The 17,835-nt window shown below is 42.0% G+C and overlaps 1 protein-coding gene across 1 annotated transcript; it reads left to right on the forward strand.

Moving 5' to 3' along the window:
- The first annotated feature begins 6,215 nt into the window (after nucleotides 1-6,215).
- LOC138877552 (uncharacterized) lies at nucleotides 6,216-8,643 on the forward strand. The gene is made up of 3 exons (XM_070157168.1): nucleotides 6,216-6,594; nucleotides 7,350-8,053; nucleotides 8,434-8,643. The coding sequence occupies exons 1-3, from the start codon at nucleotides 6,216-6,218 to the stop codon at nucleotides 8,641-8,643; spliced, it is 1,293 nt and encodes a 430-aa protein (XP_070013269.1).
- Nucleotides 8,644-17,835: the final 9,192 nt, after the last annotated feature.

Here is a 17,835-nt window from a genome sequence, read left to right on the forward strand (position 1 = left end):
TAGTGAGGGGATCTTCATTCCAATGATAAGACTCTTGTCTGGAAATATCTGGGAAATCTACCTTCCCTTCTGGAAATCCAACCCAACAACAAGATCATAGAAGATGCTACTCTATTCTGGGATTGCAAGAGGTCTGTGCTCCGCTTCGGGGAAATTGAAATGACCCTCTTGCTAGAAGAAATAGGAGGATTGGCTGGTATACCGTGGGAAACTCTGGGTCTGTTAATGCCCGAGAACTGCAAGGACAGGGGTTTTCTCAAAATGATGGGTCTAAAGAAGAATCCGGAACTGACATGTCTGAGAGAATCCTATATCCCTTTTGATTATTTGTACGAGAGGTACGGTCATAGCAAATCCTGTCGTACCTATCCGGACGAGTTTGCTATCACCTCATTAGGGCAAATTCACCTAAGGGTCTTTGTATTCATGTTCTATTTCCTGGGTATGATCGTGTTTCCAATGAAGAAAGTAAGGATCCATACCAGGCTGGCTATGTTAACTAAAACTTTGATGGAAGGCATTGGTGGGCAACCATTCAGTATTGTGCTCATGATTATTGCGGAAATATATCGAGCCTTGAAAAAGTGTCAACGAGGAGCCAAACACTTTGAGGGCTGCAATTTGCTACTTCATCTCTGGCTTATAGAGCATCTTCAAAGAGGTGAATACCGATAAGAGATCTAGTGAAGAGACTAGGATGATCATATCACTTTCCATCATCCGAAGCGAATGAATTACATGCCCAACATGTTCGCCCAGCCAGAAGACGCCAAGGGATGGGTAGAGCTGTTTGAAAATCTAACTGAGGATCAGGTACAATGAATGTTCGAGTGGTTCCCTACTGAGGAATTTATCGCCCGGTCCAGTTATGCACCCTTTCTGATACTGATCGGTCTGAGAGGAACATACCCTTACGTCCCTCTCCGGGTTATGAGGCAAGCTGCTAGGAAGCAGGTTATACCTAGGGTCGACAAGATGAGTCATTTCCGGTTTGACTTCCAGGCTGATGATAGTCCTTATAAGTGCCAAGCTCAGAATATGTGGTACTGCAAGATCATCAAGGGAAGAGATACCATTGAGCCAGACAGATACCATGTTGGTTGCGCTCCCTACTATTCGGGCTTCTTGGAAGATAATCACGATGGTATAGGCCATCCAGGGTTTGCTAGGGGTCACAAGACCATAGATGAGAAGGCCGAGGCACAGGTTAAATACAATCAACTGCGCAATAGGATCCGAGAATGTGAAAGCGAGCACCGTGAGATACAAGAATCCAACCAAAAGCTGATTGAGGAGTGGAAAAACATGGTTGCCAGTGCCAACAAGCGACTGGGATACTTCGAGCGAGGCATAGTGGAGCTAGAAAGGAAGTTTCTTAAGAGGGTCGAAGACTGCCAAAATGCTAAAGGAAATGAAGGCGGACATCTAGCCCGAGCCTACCTATTGCTGGGACTTCGCGAGCTGGAAAAGCTATTCGACAGAACCAAGGATGCCGAGTCTGGGGAAGGTCCTTTCGCGACCAAGTAGATAGGGATTTTCTTTTGCTTTAAGAAATATAATAAGGCCATTGGCCATTAGTGACTTTATTTCCTGTTATTTAATATCGATTTGGGATTCGTCTATTTTTTAATCAATGAAATGAAGCATTTATCATTCTGAGTTCCCCAAATCAACTTGTCGTTAGGCCTACCTCGTCCACAAAGAGGTTCCCAAATTAGGACACGATTTACATTCTTGCATTATGTGTTTAAATATTGTAACATTTTCTTATAATCCACACTAACTTGTTACCTTTTCTTTTTATTTTTTTTTGTTTTATTCCCCTCCCCAAAGGTTAGTTCGTGCACTCTTGCAACATCATCTTATTCCATGAGATCCAGGGGCCCTCCACCCACTCCTCCTCTTAGTCCTATTAGAAACAAAAACAAAGGAAAATGGAAGATTTGAACAACTCCAGAAAGGAGAATTCAACCGAACGGGTAGAGTTCAGTCATGGTCATGGTACTCTGGTTCCCAAGGAAAGTGCATCCCAACTTGAACAAAAGCTGCTAAAATTCCAAGAAGAACTTGATCAGGTTCGAAATTTGGCGAACCTGTCATTTTCCCTCACCACTCCATATGTCAATTTCCCCAAATGCTCAGAACCCTACACCTCCACAGAATATCCCAAAGCAACAAAGCCATCCTACTCCTCACCACCACTGCAACACCTGCCATACTTCCAACAATACTCCATTGCTCGTCGCAGAACCCTTGAACTCCACAAATGACCACTTCCACACTACTCACAACACTCCTATCTACGTGGAGACCATGCCACACTCCACGCGACACATCTCAAGCACACCCGAGTTTGATGATAAAGACTCGCTCATCAGGAACCTGGCAAAAGAACTTAAGAAAATGACTAGGTGAATTCAAGGCATTGAAGGAAGTAAGGGAATTGAAAGGCTAAACTATGAGGATCTTTGCATATAGCCCAATGTCGAACTGCCCGAGGGGTACAAACCTCCAAAGTTTGAAATTTTTTATGGTACAGGGGATCCAAGGGTCCATTTGAGAACTTACTGTGACAAGCTGGTCGGAGTAGGGAAAGACGAGAGAATCCGCATAAAGCTTTTCATGAGAAGTATGAAAGGAGATGCTCTGTCTTGGTACATTAGCCAAGATCCGAAGAAATTGTCAAACTGGGTAGGCATGGCGTCCGACTTTATAGACATGTTCAGGTTCAACACTGAGAATGCGCCGGATGTGTTCCACATTCAAAATCAAAAGAAGAAACCTACAAAAACATTCCGCGAGTATGCTACTCGCTGGAGGTCCGAAGCTGCTAAGGTTAGACCTGCCTTAGAAGAGGAACAAATGAACAAATTTTTCGTCTGGGCTCAGGACCCGCAGTATTATGAAAGGCTGATGTTGATTGAGAGCCATAAATTTTCCGACATTATCAAGCTAGGTGAAAGGATTGAAGAGGGCATCAAAAGCGGTATGGTTACGAACTTAGAGGCTTTGCAAGCTACCAATAAGGCCTTACAGTCTGGTGGTGCATCCAAGAAAAGGGATGTAGGGGCCGTAATAGTTGCACAGAAAACCGAACCTCCTATCAAATACCAAACCTAACCAATGCCTCCACTCACATATTAGCCTACTCCAAACTACCAAACACCCTCACCCTCTTACTAAACTCCACCACCCACTTATCGATCACCTCCACCTCCCACATATCAGCCTACTTCACCCAGATATTCCCAACCTGCACATGTTTACCAAGCCTACAATGCTCAACCGTCCCACTATCAATCACCTCATACACGCCAAAACTTCCCTAGACCTCGACCAAATTTTGACCGCAGACCTCCTAAACAGTATACAGCCATTGCTGAACCCATTGACCAGTTGTACGAGAGACTCAAAGCTGCTGTTTATGTCACCCCTATCCCTGTTGTAACCTTGAGAACCCTTCTCAGTGGATTAATCCAAACAAATCTTGTGCATACCATTCCGGCATGAAAGGGCACACCATCGACGAATGTCGTTCCTTGAAGGACAAGATCCAGGCTCTGATTGACAACAATATTATCATGGCAAAGGAACCCACTCTGAATGTCCACAATAACCCTCTACCAGACCACAAGGATAGAGGCATTCACATGATTGAAATAGAGGATGATTGAGATCCCGAGGGGTCGATTGGTTTGATCGCAGAAGGTGATGACCCAAAGAAGCCAATAGTTACTCTTAATCCAATCGTGGTACAAATTCAACCCTCTGGGGATGGCAAGGTAAATATGCTCGTACCACTGGAGTTTGAAACAATGTCATCTGCAAAGACACCAACGCCAATTAAAGTCGAATTCGTGTCTCCAGCAAGTGCACCTCCACCATTCGAAGTTGTTGTTCTACCACCCAAGGCACATACTCCGTTCAGAGTGAAGATAGTCGCACTGATACTAGTGGCGATGTCAACCATGACACCCTTCCACACAAAGGCCACACCATGGGACTATACACCCGAGGCAAGAAGAAAAGGCAAGGGTAGGTTCGAAGAAACTGTTGCCGCATAGGGTATGATGAGAACCGGTAGGGTTTATACCCCGGAACACCTAGCTGAGTCGAGCAACCAGACCTCCAATCGGTCACCCATCATTAAGACGGGTCCAAACGATTTTTGGAGAAACATACAGGCTAAGGAATACTTGGTCATCGACTAGTTGAACAAAACACTGGTGCAAGTTTCCATACTTGATTTGCTACAAAATTCTGAGGCACACAAGAATGCTCTGTTGAAGGTGCTGAGTGAAGCATACATGCCAAACAACATCACCAGCAGGGAAATGGCCAACATGGTCGTACAGGTATTGGAAAGTCGCAAAATTACTTTTCATGAGGATGAGCTACCGCCTGAAGGATTAGGACACAACAAAGCACTGCACATCAATGTGCAATACGAAGACTAATTCATCACAAGGATCCTAATCGACGGGGGTTCCAGTCTCAACATCTATCCACTAGTAACACTCAAGAAGTTGGGTAAGGGACTGCACGAGGTAATAGATGGAGCCATCAACGTGAAAGCTTTCGACGATTCCCAAAGGTCCACCATTGGGGAGATTAGTTTGTGTTTGCAAATGGGGCCAACTTGGTTCGATATTGATTTCCAGGTAATAGACGTGCCAGCATCTTACAATCTACTGTTGGGATGGCCATGGATTTACGATACCGGAGCCGTAGCATCAACACTACATCAGGCGGTAAAGTTTGAATGGAATCACCAGGAAGTGATCATTCACGGCGATGGTAGAAATCATATATACAATCGCCAGACTATTCCATCAATCAAGGGGAGAAAGAAGCTAGGAGGAGAGACTTACCATCACATCCAGCAGGTAAATGCAATTGACAAATAAAAATGGTGGGATGACAAGATCAAAAGTATACTGAACTGGAGCAGCCAATACCACATTTGGAGCAGACTTTCCAACCGGCCGATGTTGTCTATGGTTTAGAAGAAGAGGAAGCACTGCCAGCTGTGAAAAACTTGTTCTTAGAGGACAATGACATGGATTGTTATGTTGTTCTCGAGGAGGAGGGGAGGAAGGCCCTTCCATACAGGCTGTAAGAAGACGAGCACGCCTCAATAACTGGACCATCAGGACAACCAGGGCCCGATGAGCCTCGGGGTAGCAAGGCTAAAACAAGCACTGTTTTGATTTCCTAAAAGATTTTGTTTTTCGCATGTTTACAATTACAGCAATAAGATCTTCAATGTTCAAAACGATTATGCAATTTATCAAAGTATTTTGAACTTTCTTATGAATCAACACTCATTATTATTTTCCTCATTACTTTACTTGTACAACATTATCATTACTTAATTTGATGAACCAATGATTGTGACATGCAACGAGACAACATAACAAACAGATATAGATTCAGAGGAAGATGACTTACCAGAAGAGATTCTTAAAGAAGTTGAGAACTTTGAGAACAGACCTAAGTCCAACCTGGACGAAACAGAAGTGGTTAACTTGGGAGATGCAGAAAATGTCAAAGAAACACGAATCAACATCCACTTATCGCCATCAGAAAAGAAGGAGTCCACAGAATTTCTAAGAGAATATGAGGACATATTCGCCTGGTCGTATGATGATATGACTGGTCTAAGTACATCTATTTTGGCACACAAACTGCGAACTGATCTGACATGTCCGCCGGTAAAGCAAAAGCTCAGAAAGTTCAAGCCTGATATGAGTCTAAAAATCAAGAAAGAAGTCACTAAGCAGGTCAAAGCTAAGGTTCTCAGGGTAGTAGAATACCCGACATGGTTAGCCAACATCGTGACAGTACCAAAGAAGGACGGGAAGGTTAGAGTTTGTGTCAACTACCGGGATCTCAACCGAGCCAGTCCGAAAGATGACTTACCTTTGACAAGCATACACATCCTAATCGACAATTGCGCCAAGCATGAGCTGCAATCATTTGTGGACTGTTTCGCTAGTTATCATTAGATCTGGATGGATGAAGAAGATGCTGAGAAAACGACTTTCATTATGCTGTGAGGGATATACTGTTACAAGATGATGTTGTTCGGCCTGAAGAATGCTGGGGCCACCTACATGAGGGCCATGACTACCATTTTCCATGATATGATACACAAGGAGATAGAGGTGTACATAGATGATGTTATCATCAAGTCCAAGAAGGCCACTAATCACATGGAAGATTTGAGGAAATTCTTCAATAAACTGAGAAGATACAACCTGAAACTAAATCCCGCAAAATGTGCGTTTGGGGTTCCAGCTGAAAAGTTGCTTGGGTTCATTGTGAGTCGCCGAGGGATAGAATTGGACCCATCAAAAGTCAAAGCTATTCAAGAATTTCCACCGCCAAAGAACAAGAAAGATGTGATGAGTTTCTTGGGGAGACTCAACTACATTAGTCAGTTCATAGCAGAATTTGCAATCATCTGTGAGCCAATCTTTATGATGTTAAAGAAGGACACCTCTACCAAATGGACTAACGACTGCCAAAAAGCTTTCAACAAAATCAAGGAGTACTTGTCAAAACCACCGGTTTTGGTCCCGCCTGAGGCAGGTGACCTCTATTACTCTACCTTGCAGTATTGGATGGAGTTTTCGGTTGCATTCTGCGGTAGCATGATGAAACGGGGAGAAAGAAGCAGGCCATTTATTACCTCAGTAAGAAGTTCACCCCGTACGAGGCCCGGTATTCTCTGTTAGGGCGCACCTGTTGTGCTTTGACTTGGGTAGCCCAGAAGCTGAGGCACTACTTCTGTGCCTATACCACATACCTCATATCAAGGATGGATCCCTTGATGTACATCTTTTAGAAGCCCATGCCCACTGGAAATCTAGCCAAGTGGCAAATCCTGTTGAGTGAATTTGACATTGTCTACGTAACTTAGAAGGCAATCAAGGGACAAGCGCTAGCAGATCACCTTGCTGAAAATCCTGTGGACGGAGAATACGAACCCTTGAAAACATGTTTTCCTGACGAGGAGGTACCATTCATAGGAGAAGATATTGCAGAATCCTATGATGAATGGAGAATGTTTTTCAATGAAGCAGCAAATTTCAAAGGAGTTGGTATAAGAGCAGTCCTAATATCGGAAACTGGTCAGCATTATCCAGTGTCTGCCAAACTCAGGTTCTCGTGCACCAACAATATGGCTGAATACAAAGCCTACATCCTAGGGCTCAAGATGGCTATTGACATGAACATTCAGGAGTTGCTAGTGATCATAGATTCGGACCTACTTAAACATCAACTCCGAGAAGAATAGGCGACCAAGAACTCCAATATACTTCTGTATATGTATTATGTACAAGAATTGAGAAGGAGGTTCACAATGACGGAATTCCAACATGTTACTAGAGTCCAGAACGAGTTCGCCGATGCATTGGATACCCTATCATCTATGATACAACATCCAGACAAAAACTTCATTGATCCCATTACAGTAAGGATCCGTGATCAGCCAGCTTATTGTGTTCATGTTGAAGAAGAAGTAGATGAAAAGCCTTGGTTTCATGATATCAAGGAATATTTGGCAAAAGACGAATACCTAGAACTTGCAAATCCTACTCAAAAATGCACACTTTGGAGGTTGTCCAATAATTTATTTCATAACGGAGGAATCCTGTATAGGAGGACTTCTGATCTTGGATTATTAAGGTGTGTCAACGCAAAGGAAGCATCCAGGTTACTAGAGAAAATTCATGCTGGGACCTGCAGTCCACATATGAACGGTTTTGTCTTCGCAAAGAATATACTCCGAGCCAGTTACTTTTGGATCACTATGGAGACAGACTGCATCCAGTATGTTCGGAAATGCCACCGCTGCCATATACATGTAGATATGATAAAGGTATCCCCAAACGAACTCAATGCAACAAGCTCACCGTGGCTGTTCGCCGCCTGGGAAATGGACGTTATTGGACCAATAGAACCTGCTACTTCCAACGGGCATAGGTTTATCCTAGTAGCAATCGACTATTTCACCAAGTGGGTCGAAGCAGCATCCTACAGAGAGGTAACTAAGAAGGTCATGGCAGACTTTGTCCGCGACCACACCATCTGTCGATTTGGGATTCCAGAATCAATCATTACCGATAATGGCTCCAATCTCAACAGTGACTTGATGAAAGCTATGTGTGAAACTTTCAAGATCAAATACAAGAATTCTACAGCCTACAGACCTCAGATGAACGGGGCTGTAGAAACTGCCAATAAGAACATCAAGAAGATACTAAGGAAAATGATAGAGAAGCAAAATTAGTGGCACGAGAAGCTATCAATTGCTTTATTGGGGTATCACACCACAGTCCGCACATCAACTGGGGCAATCCCCTATATGCTCGTCTATGGCACAGAAACTGTCATTCCAGCCGAAGTGGAAATTCCTTCCTTAAGAATCATACAGGAAGCAGAGCTCGACGACACAGAATAGGTGAAGAGTCGCTACAAGCAGCTGGCTCTTATAGATGGGAAAAGAATGAATGCAGTCTGCCATGGTCAACTTTATCACAACAGAATGACCAGAGCCTTCAACAAAAGAGTCAAGCCAAGACAGTTCACACCGGGGCAGCTGGTGTTAAAGAAAATCTTTCCATACCAAGATGAATCCAAGGGGAAATTCTCACCCAACTGGCAGGGTGCTTACATGGTTCATCGGGTCCTGACAGGAGGAGCCCTCATACTTGCAGAAATGGACGGAGAATCTGGCCAAAGCCGATCAATTCAGATGCAATCAAGTGTTACTATGTGTAATCTTATGCTTTCCTATACGATGTAAATTGAACTATGCCTAACCTGATTCCCGTTTAAGATGGGATACGTAGGCAGCCCTATGGGTTCAGTCACAATGCAATAAAATTTTCATTTCCCGCGAAATTAGAAACTGGGGCAGAATTTTGAGGAGGACCCTCAAAATTCCGAAGTGATTTCAGTCAATCATCGCAAACAACAGTCAGAAGCATCAACCTACTAAACTGAGGCAGAATTTTTAGGAGGACCCTTAGAATTCTGTAGCAAGAGAGGTTGCAATGTCTTGAACCACGTCACAGTCGCTGGTTCATCTAAAAAATTGTTTCTTGATTATATACTTATGTCATATTTTTACAAAATCATGCATGTTTATTGCTGAAATTGTCTTGTTTAGAAACGCTACCCCAATGATACATATAGTATCACCAGATCGAGGTCGAGCAAGTCAAGCAGAGCCAATGGGGATACGAACTAACCTTCCCCCTTTACAAAACTCACAATTTTTCTTTGGATGCAGGCATTGGGATTGCGAAAGCATCAGATATACTATACACTCATGAGACAAATGTTGTTCAGGAATACAAACTATCCACGCACGCCGGTGAAATTCCGTGTATCCCCAGCAGTCATGATATTGTAATCTACTATTAGCTAAGAAAGCTCTATCATCATTTGCCATTTTAGTCTTGCATAAGGCTACCATTCTGCCTTCCGAGACTAAGCCCTGTCTCCATCTGCATTCTTGCATTGCATAAGGCTACTATTCTACCTTCCGAGACTAAGCTCTATCTCCATCTGCATTTTTGCATTGCATAAGGCTACCATTCTGCCTTCCGAGACTAAGACATGTCTCCATTTGCATTCTTGCATTGCATAAGGCTACCATTTTGGCTTCCGAGGTTAAGCTCTACCTCCATCTGCATTTCTTCATTGCATAAGGCTACCATTCTGCCTTCCGAGACTAAGCTCTATCTCCATCTACATTTCTGCATTGCATAAGGCTACCATTCTGCCTTCCGAGACTAAGCTCTGTCTCCATCTGCATTTCTGCATTGCACAAGGCTACCATTTTGCCTTCTGAGATTAAGCTCTACCTCCATCTGCGTCTGCATGGCTAAATAATCGCCACCTTTACACTTGCATGGCTGAAATATCACCACCTTATTTACACTTACATGGCTGAAAGATCGCCGACTATTTACATTTTGCATGGCTGAAAGATCACCGCCTTATTTACACTTGCATGGCTGAAAGATCGCCACCCTATTTATGTTTGCATGGCTGAAAGATCGCTACCCTATTTACATTTGCATGGCTGAAAGATCACCGACTAATGTATTTCATAGGCTAAAAGATTGCCATCTACTGCATCTCATGGGCTGAAAGATCACCAAATTGTCCAAAGGCATCATCATTCGGAGGCACCATTTTCATAACCCGAGAACACCGTGCCATGGCCTGAGGACCCCGTTTAATCTTTTGCATATCATTATTCAAAGGCATCATGGTTCGGAGGCATCATTCTCATGGACCGAGAGCATAATTTCATGTCCTGCTAATCCTTTATCATACACTTCATGGCCTAGGATATCACGGTCTAAGGACGTCATCCTAACCGTCCGAAGACAAACATTCATGGTCCGACGGAAATTTGCATCATGTTTAAATTTGCGCACAATACATGTTTGTGTTGCTTATTTGCAAGTGAAATGGATAGCAATGGCCATATCGGTAGGGGCAATCCCGCTCCAGTTCCCGCAGCCCTATCAGACTTCAACCATTCACCCCATCCTAAATAATGCGTCCGTTCTTGAAAGTCTCTATCGGCATACTCCGCCGACGGATCCTGAACTACATATGGTCTGATTCCTATAAAACCAGGGATATGTAGGCAACTCAGATATCATATCACGGCCTAGGTCTCGTTGAACCATTTCGTTCGGTCAAAATTGGCTATCATATCTTTACCCGACAACTTTTTCATCCTTCCCAGGTAAAGAGGGGCAGCTGTTAATACCCAATTTTTTCCTATATATTTCTAATATGAAAAATACTTTCAAAATAGCATATGTATGCATATATAAGTATGTCCAAATGTTTTATTATTTTCCTTAATTTTTAAAGATTTTAAAAATCAATTTATTGCCCTATTTTATCCATAAAAACCCAATAAATATTCCCAAAATTATCATTTTTGATGATTCATTTACTGGAATCTAATATCTATACTAAAATATAGCTAATTTGATTTTTACACATTTTTACAAATTTATTTACTATTTTAAAAGCTAAATTGCATATAATTGCAATATTAGCCTCTTTTAGATTTAATTACGTTTATGTCTATAAAAATCAGGTCCAATATTTTAAATTTGATAATTATGTACTATTAATCATTTTAGTACCTTTAATTTATTTTCAGAAATTATTTTATTATTTTTTATAAATCAAATAGGAAAAAGTGGCTATTTAAATGTTAGCCTCATTTTGTTTCAATTATGGCCTGAATTGAACCGCAATTTGGAGCCCAACTACCAAGACCCAATCCCTATCTGAACCGACCTATGATCCCTTTTAAACGACCCGCCCGAATTCCCATTTAATCCCAACCGTTGATCGCTCAGATCAACGGCTCACATTAAACCTTTCCTTTTTTTAATTCCCAACTACCACCCTAACCCTAATCACTTTCCACCTGCAGCCGCCTTTGAATTCCCCCTTCTCTCCCAATTCTCTCTCAAACTCCCTCTTAAACTCTAGCCGCCACCTTCAACCACCACCCTAAAACCGCCTGAATCAATGGCTTCCAAAGCTATTAAAGGCCTGTATCTACCTCCTATGACTTCTACCTGCCTAATTATCAAGTTTTTAAGGTCGGACCTTGAAGAAGTTTTGGTCCAGACCTGGGTTGATTTCAGTTCTATGGTTGTCTCCGACCTTGCTCCCGCCATCCATGGCCATTCAAGCCTGATCTTGACTTCTCTTGGTTAGATCAATGACTTTCCAAGCGTTTCTCACCATCTGGGTTCTTCTGAAACCCTAAACCTTCGAGGTTCTTCCGATTCTTTTAGATCCATTGTAGATCTGTGTTTACTCTAAACTTCTAAACGTTTTCTCAAAGTTTCTTTCAAAACTTTACCTTCAGAACCTTTATCTTTTCCGATTTAGAGTTTGGTTAAGTTATTCAGAAGCTTTCTCTGATCTTTAGCATGTTCTACTGTGTTTCTTTATGTTGTTCTTCTACAGTAGTGTGCATGATTTAAAGTCTTAGTTCCTTCTTAAGTTTTCTGATTTTATTTTGTTGATGTTTTGTCTGATTTACTTGGTTTTCATCTCTATACTCGAGTGATGGTGAAAACCCTAAAATTTGGGTTTCATTCGAGTCCTGAAACTATTTGCTATGTGATTTGCTTGTCATACTCTGAATATGATGGGTTTCAAAACCCTGATTCCTTTGAACCTATTCAAGTTTCTGAAGTTGCTTCACCTGTTGCTCGACTGAATTTCAAAATCTTTATTTCTTTATATGATTCTGACTTTCCTGCTAAACTCTATAAGGTCTTTTACTTGACCCATTTTGCATGCTATTTGATACTCTCTCTTTTCTCTATTACAGAGTTACTAAGATTGACCTATGGGACTACTATGATCCTCTAGTCGACTACTTACTGACTTTGTGACTACATGATGCTTCTCTTTGTCCTAAATTCAGCCTTGCATGCCTAATACTTATGTACTCTTTTATATGCTAAATTTCCTCTGAAATGACCTTCAATTTTGGGATTTATTTCAGACCTCCCTGTGTAATTTTGATTGCATTCACGTGTTAGGTGATTGACTCTTTCCTTGTTTCGCCTTACTGATTTCCCTGTTTCTTGGGTTGATTTGAAAACTTTCCTTAGACTTTCAATTCTCCTGTTTCTGACTTGGTTTATTTATTTATTCATGGGAACCCCTGTTATTCTCCCCAAATCCGTAATTTCAAATCCCTGACTCCTTGATTTACTATTGCCTCTATATCCTGCAACTTTACTCTGTTTTCTTACCTTATTTGGTTAACTGAGTATTTCAAAGATTCTTCACTTAATTAAACCCCTATGTATTTACCCCTAATTGTCTACTTTGCACAAGATGCTTACTTGATTTCTTTCCTTAAAGGTTTTATGTCCATTACCATTTAAGTTTAAACTCCTTAATTAAAGGAAGGTCTTATACTGATTGATTTTAATTAGTACACAATTCCATAATTATTTTCTTGCCTTATTTTTCTGCCTGTTTTCACACTATAAATACCTTGTTCTTTCATTAACACACACACGAACACACTTAGTCCTAAAATCTCTTACACTAAAACATTCTCTCCTGCTTTACTACTACTGTGACCCATTTAGCTGGCTGAAAGCCAAAGCTATTTCCAAAGTCTTGCTACCTGCTTTTACTGTATTTTGCTTCTTTGAATTGGTATGTTCTGGTTAAAATTCCAGCATCACAACAATGTGTTTACTTAATACTTTTACCTTCTCGTTTGCCTACTGCTTGTGTTTAGTCTAGTACTTATTTTAGCATGTTGTAATTTCCTTCTACCTATTCTGAATCTATTATGTGTCCTAAACCCCTACCCCAATGTGTTTGATACTGATAGTTTGTTTGAGGCATGATAGTATTAAGTATTGTTGTCTATGACCTAAACGTGATTCCCTTGGGATCATAACCTCTATGTTACCATTATATGGTTGTGTATTTTGGTTGATTTCGTAAGCATAACAGCACTCCCTATTGCTGTGCATGCCCAGAATTAACTAATGCCTAAGTGCATAGGCCTTTTGCAATCCCCAATCCCTGAACCCCTTTGTGTGAAGTCCTTGATTCTGTAACTGTTTCCCAGAACCTCTTTCCCACTTCTTTACTCTGTTTCTTCACCTGCACTATCTCTTAGACTTAAGTTCTGCCCCCCCCCCCCTCTTGTGAGCCTTGCCTTGGGACCCATGAACTGCTTCAGAACTTGGACACTTAAGTGTTGGCACTTCCACACTGCACTGGTCCCTATTCTGGTAATACAATTTGGGTGTAAGCACTGCCCGGAGTCCCATTGAGGCTCTTAGAGAACTCTGACACACTCAAATTGGAGAAAGGCTTTGGATCAATGATCTCTGAGTTGGTTTATCTCGTAACTCAGAGAGGAAGTCAAGAATCAGGGTACATCTGGTTGTAATTTCTTTGTTCCGATATTCGTTATTCTGGTTTGTAATTCATTGTAATAAACATTTGGGGCTAGCTAGTTGAAAAGGTTGGGTAGCTATGCATGCAAGGGTAGAAGTCATGCTTATAGGAATGCTTTAATTTTTGCGTATTCAGTCACATATAGAAATCATGCCTATAGGGTTGTTTTAATTCTGCACATTCAACTCCATATAGAAACTATGCCTATAGGACTATTTAATCCTGTATACTCAACTGCATTTAGATACCATACCTATAAGGTTTAAAACAAGCTTATGCATTTAGATACCATGTCTATAAGGCTTAAACGAGTTCTACATTATGTCTAAAATCAGTCACGCATAGAAATCATGCATATAGGGTTTCTCGAGTAATTCTGATCTGTTCTCATTCACAACCGACGTTAGATATAAAATCAGTAATAGTAGAACATGTAATCAATTTCTTTAAATTCTGCATCTCTTTGACAACCTAAGTCCCTCGCTTAATGAGGGGTGCCTAACACCTTCCCCTTAGAATAATTTCAAGTCTTTACCATATCTCTGGTTGTTCAAATCAAACTCTTTGGTGTCCTAATGCACCCTAATCATTAGGTGGCGACTCTTCAAATTCAAACCCAATTCCCAAAAGGAATGAGTTGTCCTTCCAAATGTCATAAACCCGGACTCCGCGAGGAAAAAGGGGGCGCGACACCACTGCCGACAGGAAAATGCCAAATTTCCAATTTCGCCAATTCAAGCCTAAATCTACCACGGGCCTCCAAATTACATTCCAAACACGCTCCTAAGTCCAAAATCACCTAACGAAGCTATCCGAACAATTAGAATTCACATTCGAGAACTTCTACACATAAGTCAATATCCAGTTGACTTTTCCAACTCAAGCTTCCAAATAAGAGACTAAGTGTCTCATTTCACTCCATGACCATTCCGAACATAGAACAACCAACACGATATGATGAAATACAGCTGAACAACACATAAAGAAGTAGAAATGGGGAGAATGGGACTATAACTCATGAAACAACCAGCCTGGTCATTACATCTTCCCCCTCTTAAACAAATGTTCGTCCTCGAACAATTCAAGAAACATACCTAGAACCTCAAATAGGTGAGGATATTCGCTCCGCATCTCCCGCTCGGTCTCCCAGGTAGTCCACGGGCCGACCTCTCCACTACATTTTCACTGAAGTTATATCTTTTGATCTCAACTTTCAAACATGGCACTCCAAAATAGCCACTGGCTCCACATCATAAGTAGAATCATCATCTAACTGAACCGTGCTAAAATCCAAAACATGAGACGGATCGCCGATATACTTCCGGAGCATAAAAAAATGAAATACCGGATGTACACTCGACAGGCTATGTGGCAAAGCCAACTCATAAGCCACCTCCCCAATTCTCCGAAGCACCTCTAAAGGGCCAATGAACCGAGGACTCAATTTACCCTTCTTCCCAAATCTCATAATAGCCTTCATGGGCGAAACCTTCAGTAGAACCTTCTCCCCAACCATATAAGACACATCACGAACCTTACTGTCAGCATAATTCTTTTGTCTTGACTGCGCTGTATGAAGCCGCTCCTGAATCATTTTCACCTTGTCCAAAGCATCCTGTACCAAGTCTATACCCAAAAGCCTAGCCTCACCCGGCTCAAACCAACCTACTAGAGATATACATCGTCTCCCATACAAAGCCTCATATGGTGCCATTGAATATTCGACTGATAACTATTGTTATATGCAAACTCCGCAAGCGGTAGAAACGGATCCCATGACCCTCCAAAATCAATGACACAATTACGCAACATGTCCTCCAATATCTGAATAGTGCAGCTCGGACCACCCATTCGTCTGAGTGTGAAAAGTTGTGCTCATCTCAACCTGAGTACCCAACTCTCGCTGTATGGACCTCCAAAATTGCAGCGTAAACTGAGTACCTCTATCTGAAATGATGGAAACGGGACACCATGCAGGCGAACAGCCTCTCGGATATAAATCTCTGCAAAACGCTCTGAAGTATATGTAGTACACACAGGAATGAAGTGTGCATACTTGGTCAGCCGATCTACGATCACCCAAATAGCATCGAACTTCCTCAAAGTCCATGGGAGTCCAACTACAAAATCCATGGTGATCCGCTCCCACTTCCACTCTGGAATATCTAACAGCTGAAGCAAGCCACCCGGTCTTTGATGCTCATATTTTACTTGCTGACAATTGAGACACCAAGTTACAAATCCCACAATATCCTTCTTCATTCTCCTCCACCAATAGTACTATCTCAAATCCTGAAACTTCTTCGCAGCACCCGGATGGATGGAATATCGTGAGCTACGATCCTCCTCTAGAATCAACTCCCGAAGTCTATCCACATTGGGCATAGATATCCGGCCCTGCATCATTAATACTTCATCATCACCAATAGTCACATCTTTGGCATTGTCGTGCTAAACTCTGTCCTTGAGGACAACAAATGAGGATTATCATACTGGCACTCTCTGATGCGATCAAACAAGGAAGACCGAGAAACCACACAAGATAAGACCCGACTGGGCTCCGAAATATCCAACCTCACGAACCGATTGGCCAAGTCCTGAACATCAACTGCAAGAGATCTCTCCCCATCAGGAATATATGCCAAATTGCCCTTACTCACCGCCTTCCAACTCAAGGCATCGGCCACTACATTGGCCTTCCGCGGATGGTACAAGATAGTGATATCATAATGCTTTAGCAGATCCAACCATCTTCGCTGCCTAAAACTAAGATCCTTCTACTTGAACAAGTGTTGGAGGCTACGATGATCAGTAAACACATCACAAGACACACCATAGAGATAATGCCTCCATGTCTTCAACGCGTGAACAATGGCACCCAACTCCAAATCATGAATAAGGTAGTTCTTCTCATGGGCCTCAACTAACGAGAAGCATAAGCAATCACTCTACCCTCCTACATCAACACACAGCCAATACCAACTCTAGAAGAATCACAATATACTGTATATGAACCTGAAGCTGAGGGCAAAACTAACACTAGAGCTATGGTCAAGGCAGTATTGAGCTTCTGGAAGCTCATCTCACACTCATCCTACCACCTGAATGGAGCACCTTTTTGGGTCAATTTGGTCTAGGGTGATGCAATAGATGAAAATCCCTGAACGAATCGACGTTAATAACTCGCCAAACCAAGAAAGCTGTGAATCTTTGTGGTTGAGGACGGTGTGGGCCAACTCTGAACTGCCTCTATCTTCTTCGGATCAACCTGAAACTCACACTTAGAGAACTTTGTATAAAGCTTATCCTCTCTCAACCGCTGCAATACAACTCTCAAATGCTCGGCATACTCCTCCTAACTATGCGAGTACACCAGAATATCATCGATGAATACAATAACAAACGAGTCGAGATAAGGCCGAAACATGTTGTTCATCAAATGCATGAACGTTGTTGGGGCATTGGTCACCCCAAAAAACATCACAAGGAACTCATAATGACCATATCGGGTCCTAAAAGCCATCTTAAGAATATCCAAGTCCCTGATCTTCAACTGGTGATACCCTGACCGGAGATCAATCTTAGAGACCACTCTCGCTCCCTGAAGCTGTTCAAATAAATCATCAATATGAGGCAAAAGATACTTGTTCTTGATTGTAACTTTGTTAAACTGCCTGTAATCAATGCACATCCTCATCGTGTCGTCCTTCTTCTTCACAAATAGAACAGGCGCACCCCAAGGCAACACACTAAGCCGAATAAACCCCTTATCAAGGAGTTCCTAAAGTTGCTCCTTCAAATCCACTAGTGCCATACGATACGGTTGAA

This window comes from Nicotiana sylvestris, chromosome 9 (genome assembly GCF_000393655.2).
Source record: "Nicotiana sylvestris chromosome 9, ASM39365v2, whole genome shotgun sequence".
In the NCBI taxonomy this organism is placed as follows: domain Eukaryota; kingdom Viridiplantae; phylum Streptophyta; class Magnoliopsida; order Solanales; family Solanaceae; genus Nicotiana; species Nicotiana sylvestris.

Excerpts from the sequence above, each read along its gene's own strand:
- LOC138877552 (XM_070157168.1), top strand. The coding sequence starts at position 6,216 with ATGGAAGATTTGAGGAAATTCTTCAATAAACTGAGAAGATACAACCTG. Across the intron at positions 6,595-7,349 it reads TTTGGTCCCGCCTGAGGCAG|AATTGAGAAGGAGGTTCACA; the intron begins GTGACCTCTATT and ends ATTATGTACAAG. Across the intron at positions 8,054-8,433 it reads AAGCAGCATCCTACAGAGAG|AATCATACAGGAAGCAGAGC; the intron begins GTAACTAAGAAG and ends TCCTTCCTTAAG.